Genomic DNA, 22,418 nt, shown 5'->3' on the forward strand with positions numbered 1-22,418 from the left:
TTGGGGCGAGGCTCTGAGCGCTGATACGACGCAGGATGCTAGCAGGTAGCAGAGTACCATGCTAGCTGGTAGCGCTTGGATTAAATAAGGATTATTAATACCTTATCAAACGAAGAAAACTTTCCGACCTTAGCCGGTTTTAAAAGGTGATTATTAAGACATGTTTCCCTGAGCTTGTGCCTCATGCATGCATTGGTAACCTCAGACGATGTAAAACTCCTATCTACTCGTATAGAAACTAGGTCCCTGTGACGTCACGTGGAGTGGCATCGCATGGGCGCCAATCTGGCCTTTTTCAAATGAGGATAAAATTGACCCTTGCCATTCGCCTAAACCGGTATTTCTAAAACCAAATAATTTATATATTATGGATACACTAATGGTGGGTAGCGAATCGCAATCAATGCCTTTCGTTTTCTTTGATGAAGGAAACTACCCTATTGTGTATTTATATTTCGGGGGTTTCCGGATCCCCGTATCCCCCTGGCTACGCCACTGATCATGCGCATGACGGTTCATTCGCGAATTTTTCCATAATACTTGGCGAATGATTTCATTCGCTCGATCATTGAGCATTATCATTCAGCTTGATCATTTTCCGTGTATAGCGGTCTTACAATATACAGCACCCGTATCCGTATAGACATTTCCCAGGGGCCTTTCTTGGACATTGACAACCCAGTACATATGTGTCAAAACAGAAATGTTACGTTGCTTTTGAAACGAATTCTTTATTAACAATAATCCCTCTTATATGTCACAGCCTGGTAACGAGTATTTTAATTTACATGGGAATTCAGTAAAATTCAAGTTCCCGGAACTCAAAAAATACGCATGCTAATATATTTCCTCCAAAATTTACTCTAACATGCATGTCATAACCAAAATGACATGAGAGACTACACCATGTGAGAAAACATGAACAATTCACCAGTCTACTTCAAAAATAGTATCATGACAATGATTACAAAGGAATTCCATTTGATGTTTATGAAAACAATTGAGGGTCAGAAACTATTGGTAGGTATATACTTACGACATTAAGTAAAAACTAAATAACAATTAAATAAAAAATTTGAAAAAATCAACATTAATGTAACAACACACGATAACAACAAATTTGAACAAATGAATTATTTTTCGCGAGGCAAGCTTAAGCTGTGAGGAATCAAATGGGATTGGTCATTTACACCATGCGATATTGTTATATCAAGTAAGTCGCTCTGCCCTTTCAAACGAAGGTTTTTTTCACTAGCAGCATGGAGTAAGGCCACGAATGCTATGGGGATGGATAGGTTTTGAGCTTCTCTAGAAGTTAGCATAGCCGGAATCTTCTTGTAAACCTCAGTAAACTTGATGGCTCCCCTAATTTCTTCTTCGTCGCCAGCGTTTGCTGCTGCATCTTGCTATAAATTTAAAGGATTGTACACATATAATACTTGGTAAAAAATGGGTACTTATTCTAAAAGATATGATTCTAAAAGATTAATTCTAGATTCTAAAAGAATGGCTACTATTCCAAAAAGAATTAGCGCAAAACTCATTTGGAAAAAATTTTTGGGCGTATATCGATGGCTAAGTTCTATCAACACGTATCTCAAAATGTGGCTGGTATGAGTTAATACTGCTAATACTGTTAATAAATAATAAAATTCAAGCAAAATTCAACACTTTGATTGCAAATGTATGCTTGTTTTTAGTTTTATGTATTTTTGGTTTTTAATTTCAATTAAAATTATTTACAATAAAAAAAATAATCGATTTTTTTGCTCTCTTGAAAAGCTGCTATTTTTGAGATACGTATTGTTAGAACTTATTGTTAGCCATCGATATGCTACATTGTTAGACAGAGTGAATTGGTGAAGGATTAGACATTGTTATGTAAATAGGGTGAAGATACGGGTCCAATCACTTGTGAGATAACCTGATGAAATACTTAAGGAAGTTTTCATACTACCAAGATAAAAATCATTACTAGCCTTTGAAAAGGAATCAATGATATTGTAACCCTTGATTTAGAACAAAGAGAGACAAAGGGCCTGAGAAACAATGCCAGGAACAGGAAAAACATAGAAAAAAAACCATTCTCAATTCTTGCAGATTTAATGAATTGGATGGATGTGGCAGATACTTTGTGGAGATCCATTATGAGATATGAAGTGAAACACTTTGCACTTTCCACATAAAAAATTTATTACACTCGAGTCGACATGTTTCGTTGCACTGCAGCATTATCAAGACTAAACCAAGAAATTAACCGTACCAATATATACAAATTGCACACTCGCAACATTTGAGAAATGGGGGTGGAAGGTGGGGTGGAAAGGAGGGTCGGGAATTTTAAACTGACCGTTGGTCTGAGGTGAGGTAGGGGAGGGGGGGAAGGTGACTGTTTTCAGGTGCTCGGAGGGTTATTTTCCCCGATTAGCTGAGGGAGGTCAAGGATCGGAGAATGGAAGGGAAAAATATGGTCATTAGTAATAACATCTTTCCTACTAATGGCAGAAACGATGTACAACTGTTCCCAAATATCCATTTTTTTCCCCTTATTAACCCGTTGCAGCATTTCTGGGATGAAGTCAGCCCGGTGTCCGTCTTCTAGGAGGTGAGCCGCGAACTGGGATTTTCCTTCCCTGTTTTCAAAGTCCCTCTTATGCTCTTCTGCTCTGACCTTCAGACTTCTCCCCGTCTGTCCAATGTATGACGCCATACAATCCCCACACTTTAGCCTATAAATTCCACTTTGGTCCCTAATATCCACACGGTCTTTTACACTGGGAAGCAAATATTTTAGGTTTTTTCTATTGTGGAAGGCTGGTTTGATGCCAAGGTGATTAAGAAATTTACCTATTCTTAGGGAAGCACTACCAATATAATTTATTTTTCTCCAGCGTTGAGCTTCCCTGGGTTCCAACGAATATATCTACCTAAGGGAAATTTCTTTTTTCTTTTTCGCTACCATGTTGTCTATCATAGCAAGCAAAAAGTAATTTCTTTTTTCTTTTTCGCTACCATGTTGTCTATCATAGCAAGCAAAAAGTAATTTCCCTTAGGCAGATATATTCGTTGGAACCTAGGGAAGCTCAACGCTGGAGAAAAATAAATTATATTGGTAGTGCTTCCCTAAGAATAGGTAAATTTCTTAATCACCTTGGCATCAAACCAGCCTTCCACAATAGAAAAAACCTAAAATATTTGCTTCCCAGTGTAAAAGACCGTGTGGATATTAGGGACCAAAGTGGAATTTATAGGCTAAAGTGTGGGGATTGTATGGCGTCATACATTGGACAGACGGGGAGAAGTCTGAAGGTCAGAGCAGAAGAGCATAAGAGGGACTTTGAAAACAGGGAAGGAAAATCCCAGTTCGCGGCTCACCTCCTAGAAGACGGACACCGGGCTGACTTCATCCTAGAAATGCTTCAACGGGTTAATAAGGGGAAAAAAATGGATATTTGGGAACAGTTGTACATCGTTTCTGCCATTAGTAGGAAAGATGTTATTACTAATGACCATGTTTTTCCCTTCCATTCTCCGATCCTTGACCTCCCTCAGCTAATCGGGGAAAATAACCCTCCGAGCACCTGAAAACAGTCACCTTCCCCCCCTCCCCTCCCTCACCTCAGACCAACGGTCAGTTTAAAATTCCCGACCCTCCTTTCCACCCCACCTTCCACCCCCATTTCTCAAATGTTGCGAGTGTGCAATTTGTATATATTGGTATGGTTAATTTCTTGGTTTAGTCTTGATAATGCTGCAGTGCAACGAAACATGTCGACTCGAGTGTAATAAATTTTTTATGTGGAAAGTGCAAAGTGTTTCACTTCATATCTCTTGCAGATTTAGTTCACAAATATGGCGGTGGAAAAATTTTGGTCGAAATCGATTTTTCGGACAATCGATTTTTTATCGAAGTGATAAGCTCGACTTTTCAGCAAAAATCGAATTGGAACCAAAAATATCGATTAATCGGAAAATCGACGGTCTCTTTTCTAAAAAAAACGTTTATTTTTATTCTAAAAACACTCATATTATATTTTTGAATTATAGGAAAATTTACCTAAAATGCATGCTTGAATTATTAGGAGTAAAAATTTACAAATGCAAGCACATTAACCTTTTGGGATCACCGCTTGGAGCCATTCGGCTTCACTAAAATTTTTAAGAATGATCAATTGGATGAGATGCTTTCTTGATGATCGAGGAAATGTCTTTTTAATTTTAGCTGCCTTAGAAAGATGTCTTTCGCATTGGACGGATGTTATTATCATAGGCCGCTTTTGACGCTGCTTAGATTAAACGATGTGGTCAAGTCTGGAGTGGAGAAATCGAGCTTGGATCGAAACTCGAAGATCATGGCTAGACCTAGATTTTTTTTACTATCTAAACTCGATTTTCGATGTTAATCTTTTATTCAATTTTTCCATCACTGCACAGTGCACAAACACAATACAACCTTTACACAACGAAATCCCATACAAAAAAATTTATTTGCCTCCCTATTTCGAAGTCATTGACCTCGTCCCGGGCCCTTCCAATGGCCAATGCACGCAAAAAAAAACCTCCCGTGACAAGCCTCTCCATTACGAAAACTCTACAATGAAGTCTGCGCATGGGCCCAAAACAGGATAAACTCCCCCTAGAAAGAATTATTGAGGAAAAGAACGTGGTATTTCACATTTACTGGTAATTTTTTCCATCGATATATACATAATGAGCGGGAAGTGGAACCGCAGCGGAGGGTACCGCGACTTAACCGTTCAGCTCCGTTTAGGCCAAAATCGAATTTTTACCGCAAATTTTATTTTTTTTCGCGACGTTCCACCACCTAAAATTTTTTTCCTATACACTAGCTGAAATTAAAAAACGCCCCCGGAAAACATTTTTTCTTAGCGGCCCTCTCAAAAATATTTTATGAAAACGCGTCAGAATTTTTCAAATCAACGCCATTTCCCCTTGTCCCTCTGAAAATTCTTGAAAACAGTTGGACATCTGCTCCATTGAAAAAGCCTGCATACGTCGAAAACCGAATTAAAAAATATGATTTCTAGCCCGAGATATCTAAAAAACAGTGAAAATCGGATTTTCGAGCAGACCGGCCCTGATGGGCTTCTAGCGGGCTGGAAGTGTGGGAAGATTAGTCCTTTTTGATCCCAAATCGTATCCCCTAAGTACGGGAAAGATCCCGGAGGGAGAATTTCCACCCTCTAATACAGCTATGCCCTTCAATCGACGTTGGAATTTGACGACTCTCAAAGTATGTGGGGAACAAGCAAGATTGAAGAATTTACTCGACTATCATCGTAGAGCTCAGGGACGCAATATCCCCTGTAATGACGCAACCCGCGCATCACATCCATGCAACAAAATTCCTTATGAAGTCATGATTTTTCCGGTCCCAAAAAATTCGTTGCATGGAGGTTTTTTTTCAAATCCCGGATCTGTATCAAAGGGACACTGCATGTGAGATATTGATTCCAGACCTCACGTCTTTGAGATTCTCTTGGGAACACTTTATTCCCTTTGTTTAAAAGAAGCTTTGTCTGGTAGGTATAGAAGGGTAGAGAGCTCATCAGTGTGAGTTTTAAAAACTTACATTTAGTCCACCCTGGAGAAATATAATGCTTTTCAAGCATACAGAACTACTTGCAAATAACGATTTTAGAAACATTCTCTTGGCAAGGCAATCATCATATTATAGCACAACTGAAATGGGAACTTAGGTGCTAGTCAATAAATGTTCTGATGCATGTAGCTGGAAGACAGCATTCTGGAGAGTTTGTGGATCAGGAATATGGATCCAAGGCCAGTTTGCAAGTACATATATATCTATGTTGTGGGATTTAATAACAATTGCCTTGGCCTACCATCCATTGCCTATTTCTATATGGATAAACATATTGTTAATTAGATCCAAACATGTGGAATTGAAGGTTAACATATCCGTTGTGGATATATTGAGAGAAATGATTCTACTGTTCCCTATTTAACCAATAACAGAAGGGTAGCAACATCCCCATTTTTTATTGCAGGAATTAATTTTAATTTCAATGTCGAGCTTGTAGTTTAGCTTTTCATATTCAGAAATGCTTTTTTTGCTTTAACTGTTTTCGTACACTGACAGAATGAAATAATCCTTTAGACTGTGGTTTTGTTACAGCATTAGGTTTCTGTTTTGCATAATATGAGCTACAGTAAATTTTTTACAATGTTGTAAGAACTTCAGCTCAAAACTCATCAAAAAATAAATTGATACCCTTGATAGTACGTTTACACCACAGAGCAGTAATTACTCTTTATTTGTTCAACTGTTTAACAATTATTATACTCACCTGTGAATTTACCTTGGGGGTTACCAATTTATATATAACTTCTGAAAGCTTCTTCATCTTTAATGCTTTTGATTGCTTCACGTATTTAACGCCTGAGGTTGGTAACTCAGCAGTGAAGCGTCTGGTCATCTCTGGATTCCCAGGTGACTAAAAGAAAATGAAAAATATTTCAAATACTTAAGAAATTGTCAGAAAACAATATGAAATAAGAGAATGACATCAGTTGTACAGTTTGTTGCTGAATAAACAATGTAATAAGCTCTTATAAAAAAAATTTTTTAAAAAACCAGCCTTTATATTTAGATTACAGGGGATGAGCAACGTTTATATATGACACAAAGCAAAAAAACTCAGTAACCCCGAAAAACCAAAAGTGACGTATAGGGGGGCTATAGGTTGACTGGGGGGTGGTTAAAGGGGGGTTGGAGAGAAAAAGTTATATTTTCATGTATTGTCATCGGAAATGAAGAAGTGTGCAAAATTTCAGCGTTTTTGCTTCACAGGAAGTGAGTCAAATTTGAGTTACAAGATTTGTACCAGACAAACAGACAAACAAACAGACAGGTTGGTGAGTTGATATAAAGGCTGGTAAAAAGACCAAAAAAAGCAAATTATTTAAATTTGCAAAAACATAGGGTTAAAATGCTGCTCAAAGATATTGTACTGTCCTCTTAATTTTAATTTCACAGACTCTACTGCGGTACAGGATTACAATGCCAGAGGGGCAGGGATTGAATCTTCATCGCGGCTACTTTTTTTTTCAACAATTGTTTATAATTTTCCCGTAAAAAAAGTCTGCCATCCAACATTATTTTAACAACTTTCCCCGTAAATTTTATTTTTATCCGAGGAATTCATTTTATGCACTTGCATTATTCTTTAAATTATGTTATTTCTGTGAAGTGGCGGCTGGTGGTTCTATATACAGGGTGTGTATTAGGAAAGATATACGAAGATGAAAAAGGGCATGAAGCTCAAATGAATGCTGCTGAATGGCACTGAATGCATAGATGGACTAGGATCCTGAGCGCAGGTAGTGTAGGTGGCAGCTACACCGCTACATTACCTGCGAGTTACTCAGCAAATATGCGCATGTGCACTCGCATCGTGTTGAGTCTGTTCCAAGCGCCCATTTGAACATGGCATGCCTCCCCCCCTCTCCCCTGAGCACCCACAAGCGATCGCGTAGACCGAATACAGGATCGCACACTTGTAGATTGGTGAATTCACCAAGGAGATAGCAGTAGCGTTTGGAGCTTCAAATCCCATCTCTGTGTGGACAGGATTTTTATCTTTTCATTATCTTTGGGTGTGCAGTGGCTAACATGCGTATATGCACGCCCCGGCTGTTTCACTGTTTCTGCATTCCCAAGGCAATACATTTCGCCTGCAAATGTTTAACTGCATTTTTTGTTTCAACCAATGCCTGCAAAAATGCTCAACAATCGCCCACCAAATCAAATCCGCTCATCTAGTAGTAGCCCAACAATATGAATCCGCTCAGCTGGCAGTGTCCGGAGCATAAACGCTCACCTCCAAGCTTGGAGAATAGGAGATTGATACTAGACACTGCCAGCTGAGCAGATTCGTATTATTGGGCTACTTGATGAGCAGATTTGATGCCGTGGGTGATTGTTGAGTGTTTTTGCAGTGGAGGTCAGTGGAGGTCAGTGGAGGTGGAGGTAATGATTATGTATATAAAACATGCATATAAATGTGTATAATGTCTTCTTCATAAATTGCGATTTATGCGCATAAGACGTGGAATATATGCACTGAATGGAATGTCATAATGTTTGCATATAGTGTACGGAATATATGAGGACATTATACCTCGTACATATATGCACCTTTTATGTTACATAAAATGCATAATTTATACCATTGATGTGGCCTACTATACATATATAAGAACCATTACCATTGCGTATTTCAAATCAAAATATACCTTATTTGGAGCAGCAACTAATTCATATCCTGACTCTGCTGTGGCTAGTTCATGGGCATCTGGAAGTGGTAAAAAGCTCAATTCTTGAATTTCACATTCATTGTCATCACTTTCACTTTCATATTCATTAATCTGGAAAAAAACAATATTTTCCATATTCACATGCCATCCAAGTGCAGGGATTTAATGCAGTAGGTTCTATTTTTTATACAATTAGTGTTGTGTACCACTATATCAATGGCTAAAAATATTATTTTCTGCTTTATATCTTCACTTACAATTTCCAGCGGCAGATCCAGAAAGGGGCTAAGGGGGGCTATAACTGTACTTGGGTATTCATCTTATGCTAGATGAGGTGGTAACTGTACTCCGACCCCCACTACTGCAAGGAGGTTAACTCCTATTTAGGCCTCCACCTTATCCCAATCTTGAATCCGCCAATGAATATATGCACATAGTATTTTACATTAAAAAAATGTTACAAGTAAAACATTCCTATAAATGAATCCTTGCCAATATTTTGACAACTGCAACTTGATCACTAGCCTTTTCAGCATCTTATAAAAATAAATAGATTTACTCATATTTGTTTGAATTTTATTATTTGAATAATAACACAATGTCAGTAAGTGACATAGCCAGGGAGAGAGTCGGGGGAGTCTGGAATACCCCCCCAAAAAATATAAAACCACTATTATTTCCTTTCATTAAAAAAATATTGAAAAGTCATGAATTCGCATATGATTTCTTTGAAAAATGAAGTTTTTTCGAATATGAAAAGTGTAATAATTAGTTTAAAACATCTCTACTTATGACCATATTTTTCAAAAATTTTCCCTCTGATTTTGGACCTCCCGAACGAAATTTCTGGCTACACCACTCATGCCAGTAGGGCAGAATGAGGCAGTAGGTACACTAAAACTTAGCTACTCACCACCTCATTAGAGCAATAGTTTTCCCGATCATTAGTGTTATCGAAATTGAATGGGTCAATACCATCCACATTCACAGCACTGGTATCTTTAGTTTCCAGTGATATTTTTGGTTTCAAGAATGACCTGTAAGAAAAAAAAGATATTTTCTGTCATCAAAATATGTATGATTTTTCACAAAACCTTGAATTTGCATTTGTTGCAACTAGTGAAGAACTTGAAAGTAAAATGAAATAATATTGTAAAATCTCTTACCTTAAAAGAGCTGAAGGGTATATATTCAAATCTGGTGGAAGTGTGTTTTTTTTATCGTTCCATTTCTCAACTGAAGATGCTTTCAGGCAGATACTTCTCTTAAGAACTATGAAATCATCTTCATTCACCTCGTCATACACAAGGAATGTTTTTTCTGCTGCCTTTCTTTTCATTGCAACTTTGCCACCTGCCTTTTCTTGATGGACAAAATAAAATGACTATTTAACATGCTCCCTGTGTTTTTGGATGCAGTTATTTCTGAGTTTATGCCAAAAATTTGGGTGATAAATTCAAAGCTTTGAATTCACCAACTTACTTAGTAAAGAGTTTATCAAGAAATTTAAGCTCTGAAGAACCTCATGACTGAAAGGTTAGCGATGTGCTTCAAATCCTAATTACAAGTAAAGGCGATATAACTCAAGACAAGGCAGCTATATTCAAAATGATTATCTTGGCAAAGTGTTTTTGTATGAACCTTTTATTATTATGTACAGATGTAATAAAACAAATGTTTCCATTTTTCCCCTATATAGAAGAGTATATATTGCCCAGAGTATTATTGCCAAGTAGTATACTTGAACATATGGCTTATGGTGATGGAAAATAAGAGATTTATGCATGAGATTTCACTTTATGAATCACACAATTATTCCTTCAGAAATAGTTTATGTGGAAAGACATTAAATTTTGTCCTTTCACTCGAAACTTTGATTAAAGTTGTGTTTTTCAAATTTAAAAATAATATAAACATTGCATGCAAAAAAATAATCATTAAGCTTAAATAAATCAACTAAACGCCTTTGTTAGAAATAGGTAATGCATAAATAAAGTTATTTATAAACATTAACCATGAAAAATTAAAAAAATCTCTCGTCTCACAGACCGTTCACCGCTACCAGTGCTACAATACACTTGCACTCATGGAGTTTTCACAAGATGAGGAAGGCAGAATAAATATGAGATAGCCTTATATTCATGGACTAGTGTTTTGATTATTTGCATACACTTACGTACTTCTTAAAATAGAATCAACTTTCCAGTGGTTTGGCCCAGACCATCCAACTAGAGCAGCTTTTTTGAAGTAGGAGTACTCCTGTGGCTCAATAGATAGTGATTCCCTCAACCATTCCCATGAAGTTTTTTTCCTTCCATATGGGATTTTTTCCTCTGCCTCTAAATCATCAGTGGCAGCTGGAAAGTGAAGTCAGCATGTTAATTTTTTTACATTTTAGCATTTCACATTTCATTATTATTCATCTATACATATATGTATATGTACATATTAAATATCAAATGTGTCCTCTGAGGGCAGATTCACAAATGGCACATTAGGCTGAAGTATACTATCATTGGGTTGAGGTCTGCTTTCTCCATTTCACAGATGCTACTTAAGGTCCACTTTATTAAGTAAGACCCTTGAGATGACTGTGAAACCGTGTTTCTGCGATGAAAAATAACAATTTTAATGACTTTACTAAAAACGTGGCTGCGGACCACCGGACATAGGCCATTTTAGCAAAGTTAACAAAAATCATTATTTCTCATCACAGAAAAATGGTTCAAAGACATACTTGATTGCCTGATTGGCAGGAGTGCGATGCAAACAATCATTTTTTGATGATCGCATTGATTGATAGATTTTCAAAATGCAGTCAGAGCGGTCACTTTTGGGGAGGGAGGCCCCATGCCAACGTACTACGAAAGATCAGATCATATAAATAAAATAAGAGAGATAGATTGCAGAACAGACAGATTCCGAATGTCATTTTTTCCTCGATCAATAAGAGATTATAACGGCAGCAATAGATCTCGTAAATAGATTGCATGACTTGTAGTGTAGCCTACTAACCTATGTAAAACTTAAAGCATGTTTCTGAATTTCTATTCTATTTCTAACAGCATATAGTAATATAGTTTGTTATTATACGGGACGTTTTTTGGACGGTGTGGTGTGCATGTGGGAGTCCAAATGCATGCTGCATGCTGGTGATTGATCACCCCCTGCCAAACACCCTAGAGGTGGCTCGCAGGGTATTATGTAGATGTAGATGTAGATGCTCAGAGGGGCCAGCAAGGATGAGCTCGTCGAGGAAAGGGTCCTGGATTAGGGACCCTTCGAAGTGCTTCGGCAAAAGTTCATGGCAGGGAGGAAGAAAAAGTACGTTCACAGCAGCCTACTGTGCGAACGTACCAGCCCAGACAGCACAGAATCCTCCGTATCTAATTCGTATGCAGATAGTATCCATTGACGAAAAGCGACGGAGCGGTAGTCAATGGATACTATCTGCATACGAATTAGATACGGAGGATTCTGTGCCGTCTAGGAGATACATTCACAGCAGTGAAAGGATTAAATGAAAATTTTGACCCCTAACCCTAGATATTGTTAAGATTGTACAAGATTCAATATGTATTTTTGAATTTGGCTGCTATTTTGTATCTATATGTGCTGCCCCCTTGTGGATGTATCTGTAAGCGGTGTTTGTGGCGCCTCCATGCGGTGGCGTCAGTGTATTAAATGCAGTTCAGTTTTGTGGTGATAAATCTGACGTGTGCAGTTGTTGTTTCAAGCGTTCCTTACGATTCCCTGCAATTGGCGCAGTAATCAAGAAGTTGATTTTTATAAGAGGCGTTAAATTCAACAGATATATATATGAAAGAAAACTTACCTTCATCCATATCATCACTCTCATTCAATTGCACCTGTTCAGGAACAGCATTCATGTCATAAGCATGCTGAGGATCTCTCTCCCATACTTCGCAAGCATCAAAGTTCTCTGACTTGCTGCTACATGGCAAGTCGTTTTTCAATTCAGGCTTCCATCCAACGAAAGTGAAGGATGATGTTGAGGGCGATATTTCCGCAGAGCTTATTGCTAGAAAAAGCAGTAATTGAACCCATTGAAAATATACATTTATAAATGCACAATTGATGAGAATTACATTGAAATTACCACATATGAAGTAAAAATTTCAAAGCTAATGCATAAAAAGGAACTTAAAAAATGAAAATTACATCAATGTAATCACTGTTACTCCAAGTATGCACCTCAAATTTTAAAAGGTCGATCTTGGAACACCATATCGATGGCTACGTTCTAACAACACATATCTCAAAAATAGCAACTTTTCAGGAGAGCAAAAGAAACAATTTATATTTTTCATTGTCCAGTGAAATTAAAAACCAAAAATTCATAAAACTGAAAAAGAAGCATAAGTTTGCGAACAAAAAGTAGTTTTTTGCTTGAATTTTATTTATTAAATGTTATTACACTTTGTTTAAGATACCTGTCTCAAACCAGCCAAATTTTGAGATATGTGTTGCTAGAATTAACAAATTATAATTAAATTGAGTGGCATATTTATTGCATCTACTCAAAGGAGTCCACTTAAAGGCTCCTGACTAAAATGAAAATCAATGGGAATTTTATGATGGATATAAGAAGACAGCTGGATTGCTAGGGATCAAGAATATGCTCCTCCTAATGAGGAATTGAGAACATTTGTAGTGTTTTAGCACTCTAATGTCCATTGCTTAGAGCTATAATATGTAGTAAGTCTAGTCCAAATACCAGCACTCTCATACTGCTGATTTTTTATTTCATATTTATTTTAAATACAAAATTTAATGGGTTTTCCTTCATTTAAATTTTCATTACCTAACCTAGCCACTGTCCCCTAGTAAGTTAACATTCAGTTTTGATACATATCTTTCAGCACAAAATATAAAGTGATTTGTTTCAGTTTATATGAGGTGAGTTTTATAAGAATTGGTACTCATTTTTTTTCACCGACAATTCAAGTTGAAAAAAACTTGCCATTGCTTGTGGAACATTTTCAAACATTCTTGCTTCTTCTCGTATAGTTGCATTGACTTCTGATACGTGACCGCGCTATACAGAGCTGTAAAAATGGCGTCTTTATTGGAAGTGCATTCCGAACAATGGATACTGATTGAGTTTCTTTTGCAGGAAAACCTGGGTAGGTATCTCAAATATTTATAGGTGCTTGCAGTGGTGGCTGGTGGTCCAGGGTGTGCATTAGAGAAGATATACAATGATGAAAAAGGGTATGAAGTTCAAACGAATGCTGCTAAATGGCACTGAATGCATTGATGGATTAGGAGCCTGAGCAAGCAGGTAGTGTACGTGGCAGCTACACCGCTACAGTGTAGCAGCAAAGTTTTGGGGGATAAACCCCCCCCCCCCCCCCCCCAGAGCTCAGAGAAATTTTTAAGTTTAATCCATTTTACTTAATTGGATTGATGCACAATATAATAGTGTATGGATTAATAAAATATCCCTCAGGAAGCCATAAAACTCACCATTTTTAACCATTTATCTTAAAATTCTGCAATTTATTAATCTCGCACATACCGCTTATCCTGGTGGATATTCCATACCCCCACACACTCCGGTATTAGTTGCACCTAAACCCCCCCCCCCCCCAGCCTTAATTCCTAGCTGGGCCCCTGCACTGCTACACTACCTGCAAGTTAATCACCAAATATGCACATGCACACTCGCATTGTTGTGTTGAGTCTGCTCCCAGCATCCATTTGAGCATCCCTGCTTACCTCATCCCGCCCGAGCACCCTCAAGCGATCACATAGACTGAATATGTGGCCGGCACAATGCCATGGGATCGCACTCATGTAGAGCGGTGATTTTGCCAAGGAGATAGCAGTATCGTTTGTAGCTTTTTATCCCATCTCTGTGTGGACAGGATTTTTATCTTTCTCTTTGCAAAGGAATATGTACATAATTTTCTTTTATAATTCATTCATCTTTGGGTATGCAGTTACTAATATGTGTATATGAACGTGCCGCCACTGGGCACTTGCATCATGTTTGCAGTGGAAATGGTCTGGAAATGGAAAAAAGCATGGTAAGTTGTTGGGAAATGCACTTTAAATTATAGCCGCTACAGGGATGAGGAAGATGTTATCGATGCAGTACGACGTTGGCTCCGACATCGACCAGTGGAATGGTACTATGCTTCAGTGGCACAGTGGGGGGGGTTTTGGGGGATAAACCCCCCCCCCAGAGCATGAAATTTTTAAGTTTAATCCATTTTACTTAATTGGATTTATATTACTTATAGAATAGTGTAAGGATTAATAAAATATACCTCAGAAAAGCCTTAAAAATCACCATTTTGAACCATTTATCTATAAATTCCGCAATTTATTAATCTCGCACCTCACGCTTATCCTGGTGGATATTCCATACCCCAAGACACCCCCGGTATTAATTGCATCTAAACCCTAGCCCTAGCATCTAAACCCACCCCCCAGCCTTAATTCCTAGCAGCACCCCTGCTGTGCTGACATACAGGCCTCCATCAAGGTGGTATCAATCCGTAGCATTGAATGGAGATTCTGCTGAAATATATGTTGTGTTTTGTAATTGGGGAATAACATGGTCTATTTGAATGTTGCATCAAACAATCCCTGTTTCAGGAAAAAATGTGTAGCATTACTTTTGCACTCCACCTTGTAGTTTGTAGACCTCTGAATTGGTAAGTGAGCGCTTTGGTCTTACAAAGGTTACATACCTCTGAAATTTGGAGTGGGAATATTCACAAATTCAAGAGGTTTCCGGTCCTGTGGCTGACGTTCCCGCCACCAGGATGCATCTGGTGTTATATCATATTCTTCGGATTCAGTGCGGGCACTAAGTCGTTGAAGAAGGAATCCTCCACACTCCCCCTCTCCAGATTTAAGTGTCTTCCATCTAATGTACGGATCCACTTTTCTTAGCTCTGTTTCCTTCAGGGTTATTCTATCCAGGTTTTTTAAAATTGAGGATTTGCCCTTTGTCTGAAAGTTACATGGAATGGTCACTGGCATTAACAAGGATGAATATTTTTGCTTTGTCACTACTCCTATGAAAAAATTGTATAAACCTGTATAAAATTTGTATGCACTCTTATACATTGTCATGACAGTTGTATAAGAATGTATACAAATTTTATACAGGTTAATACAATTTTTTCATAGGGGTATGTACATATTTGTTCTGATTATTAACACTTTTGAGGTCCACATTTGTCAATACTATGTAATGGCTTTTGGGGTAACCTACATCAAGACTTTCAAATGGGCAACATTTCTTCTCCTACCCTGGAGACCTCATCAGGGCTAATGACTGTTGCCTTTATTAAGCATAAATTTATGGAAGGTGGGTGCTGTAAGAGAATTATCTGGGAGTCTTTCTTTTGAGAAATAACTGGAGGCCAAGTTTTGCTCATTTTCTTTTCTATTGAATTTTTTTCTGTGCTTTTTATTGCCAAGGCCTCCCAGGAGATTCTCGTTTTGAAATGTTTTTCTCTAGAAAGAATTTTCGGGTTGCTCATATATATGGTGTGGTCTTGTGCGGCATGTTCAGTGACTGCTGATTTATTGGGGTGGCCCTATCAAATGAATGCACTGTGCTCCTTGGTTCTAGCCCTTATTTTGAATCCAGTTTCACCTACATACAATTGGTTGCATGTGCCGCATTTTAACTGGTATACTCCCTCCGTTTCCAATTTTTCTATTCCCTTGACGTTCCAGATGACGTCTCTAATTTGCATGGGTGGCTTAAACATTAGTAGTTGTTATCAGTTGTCTTTATAATATTCCATATATTTTATCCATTACTTATTTATTGTATGACAGGAATGCTTTTTTCTGCTCATTGATTTCCTCTTCATCAAGTTTTGAGTCTTGATGTCTTAATTTCTGGGAGATGGTCCTTATTTTTTTTCTTTTATAACCATTCTTCAAAAATATTTTTGTAAATTTATTAAAATCTTGTCAGTGAGAGCGTTGAATCCATGGATCATTGTAGTCAACACCCCATTAATTTGTGCTGGGTGTTGGTGGGATCCAATAAGAGATACTTACCCGTTTGTGTTGATTGGTTTTCCATTTACAATGTGTCCCAAAGGCCCATCTTCTCTTCTCGTAATGAGGAGACCTAAAAATAGTGTGGCGGAGCTCTTAGTTCCGAGTGCCACCACGAACGACAGCCACCTAGCTGAGGTCATTGCCCTGGGACCCTGAGGTCCCTGACAATGCCATCAGGGTATGAGGAGGCTAGCACCAGGAAGATGCTCACAGAAAGGCGATGGGGAAGGACTTTCGCACCTGAGAGATAATTCCTTAAGCCACAAATGCAAATTAGAGACATCATCGGGAATGTCAAAGTAAGTGAAAAATTGGATGCTGAGGCAGATACTAGTTTAAGTATGGCACATGCTACCAAGTGTATGTGGATAAACTGGATACACAATAAGAACTAAATTGAAGGAGCATAACATAGTGATTTGATAAATCAGCGGTTGCCAAATATGCTGCACAAGGCCACCCCATCGATATAAAAAACCCAGAAATTCTCACCAAAGAAAAATATTTCAAAATAAGAATGTTCTGGGAGGCCTTTGATATTAAAAAGCACAGAAACAACTTCAATAGAGACAACGAACAGAAGATTCATGGAATTTGGCTTCCAGTCATTTCTAAAAAGAAGGATGTGTAGAAAATTCTCTGCCAGCTCCCACCACCAACTTGTTCAATAAAGGCAACATGGTCATTAGCCCTAATAAGGTCTCCAATATAGGAGAGGAAAAGTAAGTCATTTGAAAATCTTGATGCAGATTTCTCCCAAAATTTCACTAATTTTGACACATTTGACCAAGACTAGAGAAATAATGATCTAGGCTTATCTATTACAGCAATTCATCACATTTTTTGAGAATCGAGAAAAGATTAGTCATTGGTGAATGCTGTATTTGAAAAACTTTTTTTTACAATTGATTATTCAGAAGTTGTTAATTGCAGAATATGAAGGCTCAAAGTTTTTACTGGGTAGAAGTTCTGGAAAAGTTTCCTGACGAAAATGATGGAGACTGAATATCCTTCTACAGGGTATTATTGTCTACCATTAATTCCTGAGATTACTTTCATATTTTTAAAGGTTTTTCAACTCATATTGGTAAATGCTTTACCATTTGAAGTGAAATTTTTGTTTTAATTAGTGATCATTGAGGGCACTCTATAGTGATATTAGAGTAGGAACCATATCTTATCATAGAGTGTATTCTTATCCTAAGTTTTAAGAATAGTATAGGAATGTACTTGATTCAGAAACTTTAAAATTATAGGTTTGGATGATGAATACTGATGTTTAAATCTTTCGGGATATTAGCTCACTGAAGGTGTTGATGGGCACTAATATTTTGAAGCATTAGTCCACTATTGTCATCAGCAAGGATTCTTGTAATTTGCCTATAGGGCTACATTGCTACACGGTAATCGTTTTAAATTATCATGATATAAGGCTCCCTGAAAAAAGCTAGGAGATATATATGTAAAAGCAATAAACTTCAACCATCAGTGAAGTAGCCAGGAGAGAGGTCCAGGGGGGTCCAGAACCCCCTCTCCCTGAAAATATAAAAACACAAGTACTTTGCTTCAAAAAAGAAAACAAAATAATAAAATTCATGAATTTACAAAAAATTTCTTTGACAAATGAAGTTTTTATGATTATGAAAAGTTTTAAAGTTAGTTTAAAACCTTCCACTTAGTACCGTATATTTCCAAAAATTTTCCCCCTGATTTTGAAGCCCCCCCAACAAAATTCTTGGCTACCCCACTGCCCACCATCCATCTCAAAGTTAGATTTTGGATAGAATTCAAAACAATGCATGCATATAGAAGAACCTTTTTTCTCTTTGCAGGTTGAGTGACAGTTACTCCAATTTCCTCCTCCATTGTGCGCATATCACGTCCATCTTCATTCTTGGTCCTACCAGCACTTGTAAAAGCAGCAGCTATTTTGCAGGCATCATGGTACACATTATCTACTCTGCAAGCATAAATTTTTGTAACGGCATCCAGTGTACAGCTTGCGACCTTGAAATACACCAAGACTTCATTAGTAGCTACATATATTTATGTACTTTAGATGATAGCCTGAGACAGAATCATTCTGTCTTAGGCTGAGAAAGAAGTTATGGATCCACCCCTTCTCAAGACGGTGTTAATTATGCTGTTAAATGAGACGACATTGAAATCAAGTTGAGTGCTCAATGCTGGTATTCTGATTGAAAAATTTGTCAGTTTCAGAACAGGATGGTGTCAAGGATTACCGGCTGGAGGGATACATCCCGGTGTACCGGCGGCCCAGCACGGTTCTGCTCACATCTCTCCTCCATAGAATGCCTGAATTCTAACTCATCTTAATGGGTTGTCATTGAAAACAATTGACATTATAATGCAGGGCTCCACGCAAATCTGACATACTTGGAGTTGGAGCTGATGCAGAGTGCAATAGCATCTCACATCAAAACTTTCCATTTGATGATGAATTGATAATAAATATATGGAAGTGATTGAAAGGTGTGCCATAAATTCATTATATTCATATAGCACTGCACCAATGTAAAAAAAATTCCATGCAGTAATTGTGCACCCAAATAATGAAAATGAACTCAATAGTCAATACTCACTGTCAAATTCATGTATGTAAATAAATAAGATAGTAGATGACACTGGCGCAGCTAGGGGGGTTTTGGGGGATAAACCCCCCCCCCCCAGAGCTGAGAGAAACTTTTAAGTCTAATCCATTTCACTTAATTTGAATAATATACTTATATAAGAGTGTAAGGATCAAGAAAATATTCCTCAGAAAATCATAAAACTCACCATTTTGAACCATTTATCTTAAAAATTTTCTGGGGGAGGGCCCCCGCACCTCCTCCTTATCCCGGCAGGTAAAACACACATCCCAGGTCTAGTTGCGCCTAAAACCCCCCCTTGCCTTAACTCCTAGCTGTGCCCCTGGTAGGTACTTCTTGAGAAAAATGTTCTATGTATGCTATTTGATTGCATATAGCATTTCCCTCATTTTCAAGGATCAATTTTTGAACGAATAAGGAACGCTCCTGCACACCAATGTAAAAATAATCCAAGCAGTAATTGTCAGTGGTGTAGCCCGGGGAGGGATCCGGAATGAAATTTTCTAACTTAAGAGTAGAGTTTTAATAGTTGTCATTGGTCTTAGGCCCCAGGAACTGCGATGCTATCTGAACAAAAATCCTGCCTTGTGGCCTTGCATGCCTGGCATAGTAAACCACCCTGTCCTCTAAAGCCAGCAAAATCTGCAAAGGAACATGATACCTTGGCAGCTGTTGTAGTAGATTATTTGTTGTGAACTCTTGAGATAGGCGTGCGAATCTTGGTCAAGGCTGATGATTTTTCCTCTGTATAGTATTTGCGTGTTTCATGTTCCCTTTGGTCTGGACTCCCCCCCAAAATATAAAACCACAATCATTTTCCTTCATAAAAGAAAACAACATATTGAAAAATCATGAATTTAAAAAATATTTCTTTAACGAATGAAGTTTGTTCGATTATGAAAACTGTTAAAATTAGTTTAAAACCCATTACTAAGTATGTATCCTGTTTTTCAAAAATTTCCCCCCCTGGTTTTGGACCCTCCCCCAAATGTAATTCCTGGCGATGCCACTGGTAATTGTGGACCCAAATAATGAAAATCAACTCAATAGTCAATACTCACCGTCAAATTCATGTAAATAAATATGTACCAGTAAATAAAAAATATACCAGCAGCAATTTCAATCACTTATATATATGTTATAAATGCATCATTTCTGGTGTGATATAGCTTCGCCATTACTCTCCTCCCAAAGATTTGGACCAATGGAGGAGGTGGGATAAATGCAGTAGACGTATTGAAAAAAAAATACCTGAAAATTTTCCATTTGCGGTTCCTTTTTCTTCAACATCATGGCCATATGATCGATCAGTTGTAACTGAAAGGCATTCTTTGATGTTATTTTCTGTTAAAAAATAAAATTCTGAGTATAGAATAATATGAAGAGGTGATATAATTTTTTCATCATCAGAGAATCTTACATTTTTAGAAGAGAGCCTCATGCAGTTTTCATAGTGCTCTGCCAGTTGGACAGCATTCAAATGAGCTATTGGGTTGAGGGAACCCTTGGGAGAATCCATTATCTGCATCTCAGTCATGATGCTGAGTCTACGTTGGCGTCTTACAGATTCATCATCATTCTGAAATTTGGAATTCATCACCATTATTGCCAGTAGTGGCTTAACCCTGTTACTGCCACCGGGCCGATAAAGGGGCCCTCGCTGGTAAACTCTCTTAGTGCTATCCTTCTCCCTGGGGTACTAGCAAGAAATGCGAAGGGTATTTTTCATAAAATGTAGCAAATAGGAAAAAAAACAATACATACAAAGCTATTTTATTACATATCCATAAGCGGTTTTTTAAAAATGCCTAATATTCACAAAATATTTTTACGTTTACCAAAATAAAATATTTCAATGAAATGAGTTATTGCAAATTAAATAATGTACTACGTAAGAGCCGATGTATTGGCCCGCCGCACTTAACGCCGGAGCGGCAATAGCCGATTTATCGGCCTGCCGCACTAAAAGGGTTAAGCGAAAACTGGCCCAAATTATTTCACTTTTTTTCGTGATTGTGGCCTTTTCAACGGCTGTGATTTATGTTAACCCCCATAATCTATTTAAGGATATAAATATATCTTAAGAATTGGGAAAAAAATGTAGACGTATTAAATAAAATTAAGTAGCTGAAAAATTTTTAAATCTGAAATGTTGCTGATTCCAGGAAAATAGCCTCAGCAGTCTTCATACATCCCACCTGAAATGGGCTGGCAGTAAAAGGGCTATTGAACAAATACCAATGAGAAGATGCCAAGTGGATGTGTATAAAAGACAGTAGATATAAACTCTCTGCGATTCATCCACCTGAGGAAGCCATCTACAATGGAGGCAAAACTGTTATCTGCAAAGATGGATACATGCCAATACCTCCACTGCACAAACGCTCAACAACTGCCCAGTGAATCAAATCCGCTCATCTAGGAGCCAAACAATACGAATCCTCTCAGTTGGCAGTAGCCGGGGAATAAACGCTCACCTCTAATAGGGTGGTTTCCTATCATTGTTTTATTAGCTAAATCGAAAGATTATTACTCCTGGAGTACGTATTTCACGCTTTTAGATTTTTAAATGAATATATCTATTTTTCGCGATTAAATGAAAAGTGAAAATTTTCAAGCGCGCGAAAACGCGACGCGTAAGTATGAATGCCGGGAAATTTGCCCCTGTGAGGTGACCTTGAGGCGAGGCTTAGCGCTGATACGACGCAGGCTGCAAGCGGGTTGCTGAGTAACCTGCTGGCTGGTAGCGCTTGGCTTAAATAAGGATTATTAATACCTTATCAAACGAAGGAAACTTTCCGACCTTAGCCAGTTTTAATAAGTGATTATTAAGACATGTTTCCCTGAGCTCTGCGCCTCATGCATGCATTGGTAACCTCAGACGATGTATAACTCCTATCTTCTCGTATAGAAACAAGGTCCCTGTGACGTCACGTGGAGTGGCATCGCATGGGCGCCAATCTGGCCCTTTTCAAATGAGGATAAAAATGGACCATTGCCATTCGTCTAAACCGGTATTTCTAAAACCAAATAATTTGTATATTTTGAATACACTGGAGTGGGTAACGAATCGCAATCAATGCCTTTCGTTTTCTTTGATGAAGGAAACTACCCTATTCTCCAAGCTTTGTAGGTGAGCGTTCATAGGCAGATCTACCCTTAAAAAATATGCAAGATTTTTAATACGGTCTTGTTATCATTGCGTTTGTTTTGTATTATGAGGTATCCTTGTGCCCCCCCCCCAGACAAAATCCTGGATACAGCCTTGCTTGTGCCCCCCCTGAAAGAAATCCTGGATCCGCCCCTGCATGATGATGAAATCTACCATATTCATAACTTTTCTTTCCTATAACCTCCATTTACAAACAAGATAATGCAAAATATTGGTAAAAAAGCTGATCACATTGCACTCATCACCGCACTGCGAACATTTTTGAAAACCGATGAAAA

General features: G+C 37.9%; 1 protein-coding gene across 3 annotated transcripts in view; it reads right to left on the reverse strand.

The window, feature by feature from the left end:
- Positions 1–530: 530 nt before the first annotated feature.
- The window catches only part of LOC124163515 (condensin complex subunit 2-like), a 28,837-nt gene continuing 6,949 nt past the window's right edge, over positions 531–22,418 (reverse strand). Inside the window, exons 3-13 of one of the 3 annotated variants that reach the window (XM_046540477.1) lie at positions 20,389–20,547; positions 20,220–20,285; positions 18,172–18,363; positions 15,021–15,285; positions 12,134–12,340; positions 10,479–10,655; positions 9,465–9,660; positions 9,212–9,335; positions 8,278–8,409; positions 6,330–6,476; positions 531–1,406 (exon numbers count right to left, since the gene is read on the reverse strand). In XM_046540477.1, coding sequence (XP_046396433.1) covers positions 1,134–1,406; positions 6,330–6,476; positions 8,278–8,409; positions 9,212–9,335; positions 9,465–9,660; positions 10,479–10,655; positions 12,134–12,340; positions 15,021–15,285; positions 18,172–18,363; positions 20,220–20,285; positions 20,389–20,547 — 1,938 coding nt within the window. In that variant the 3' untranslated portion in view covers positions 531–1,133. Of the gene's footprint in view, positions 1,407–6,329; positions 6,477–8,277; positions 8,410–9,211; positions 9,336–9,464; positions 9,661–10,478; positions 10,656–12,133; positions 12,341–15,020; positions 15,286–18,171; positions 18,364–20,219; positions 20,313–20,388; positions 20,548–22,418 lie in introns of all 3 variants that reach the window. The other 2 variants (XM_046540476.1, XM_046540475.1) reach the window with 2 other exon arrangements.

Source organism: Ischnura elegans, chromosome 8 (genome assembly GCF_921293095.1).
Source record: "Ischnura elegans chromosome 8, ioIscEleg1.1, whole genome shotgun sequence".
Lineage (NCBI taxonomy): Eukaryota > Metazoa > Arthropoda > Insecta > Odonata > Coenagrionidae > Ischnura > Ischnura elegans.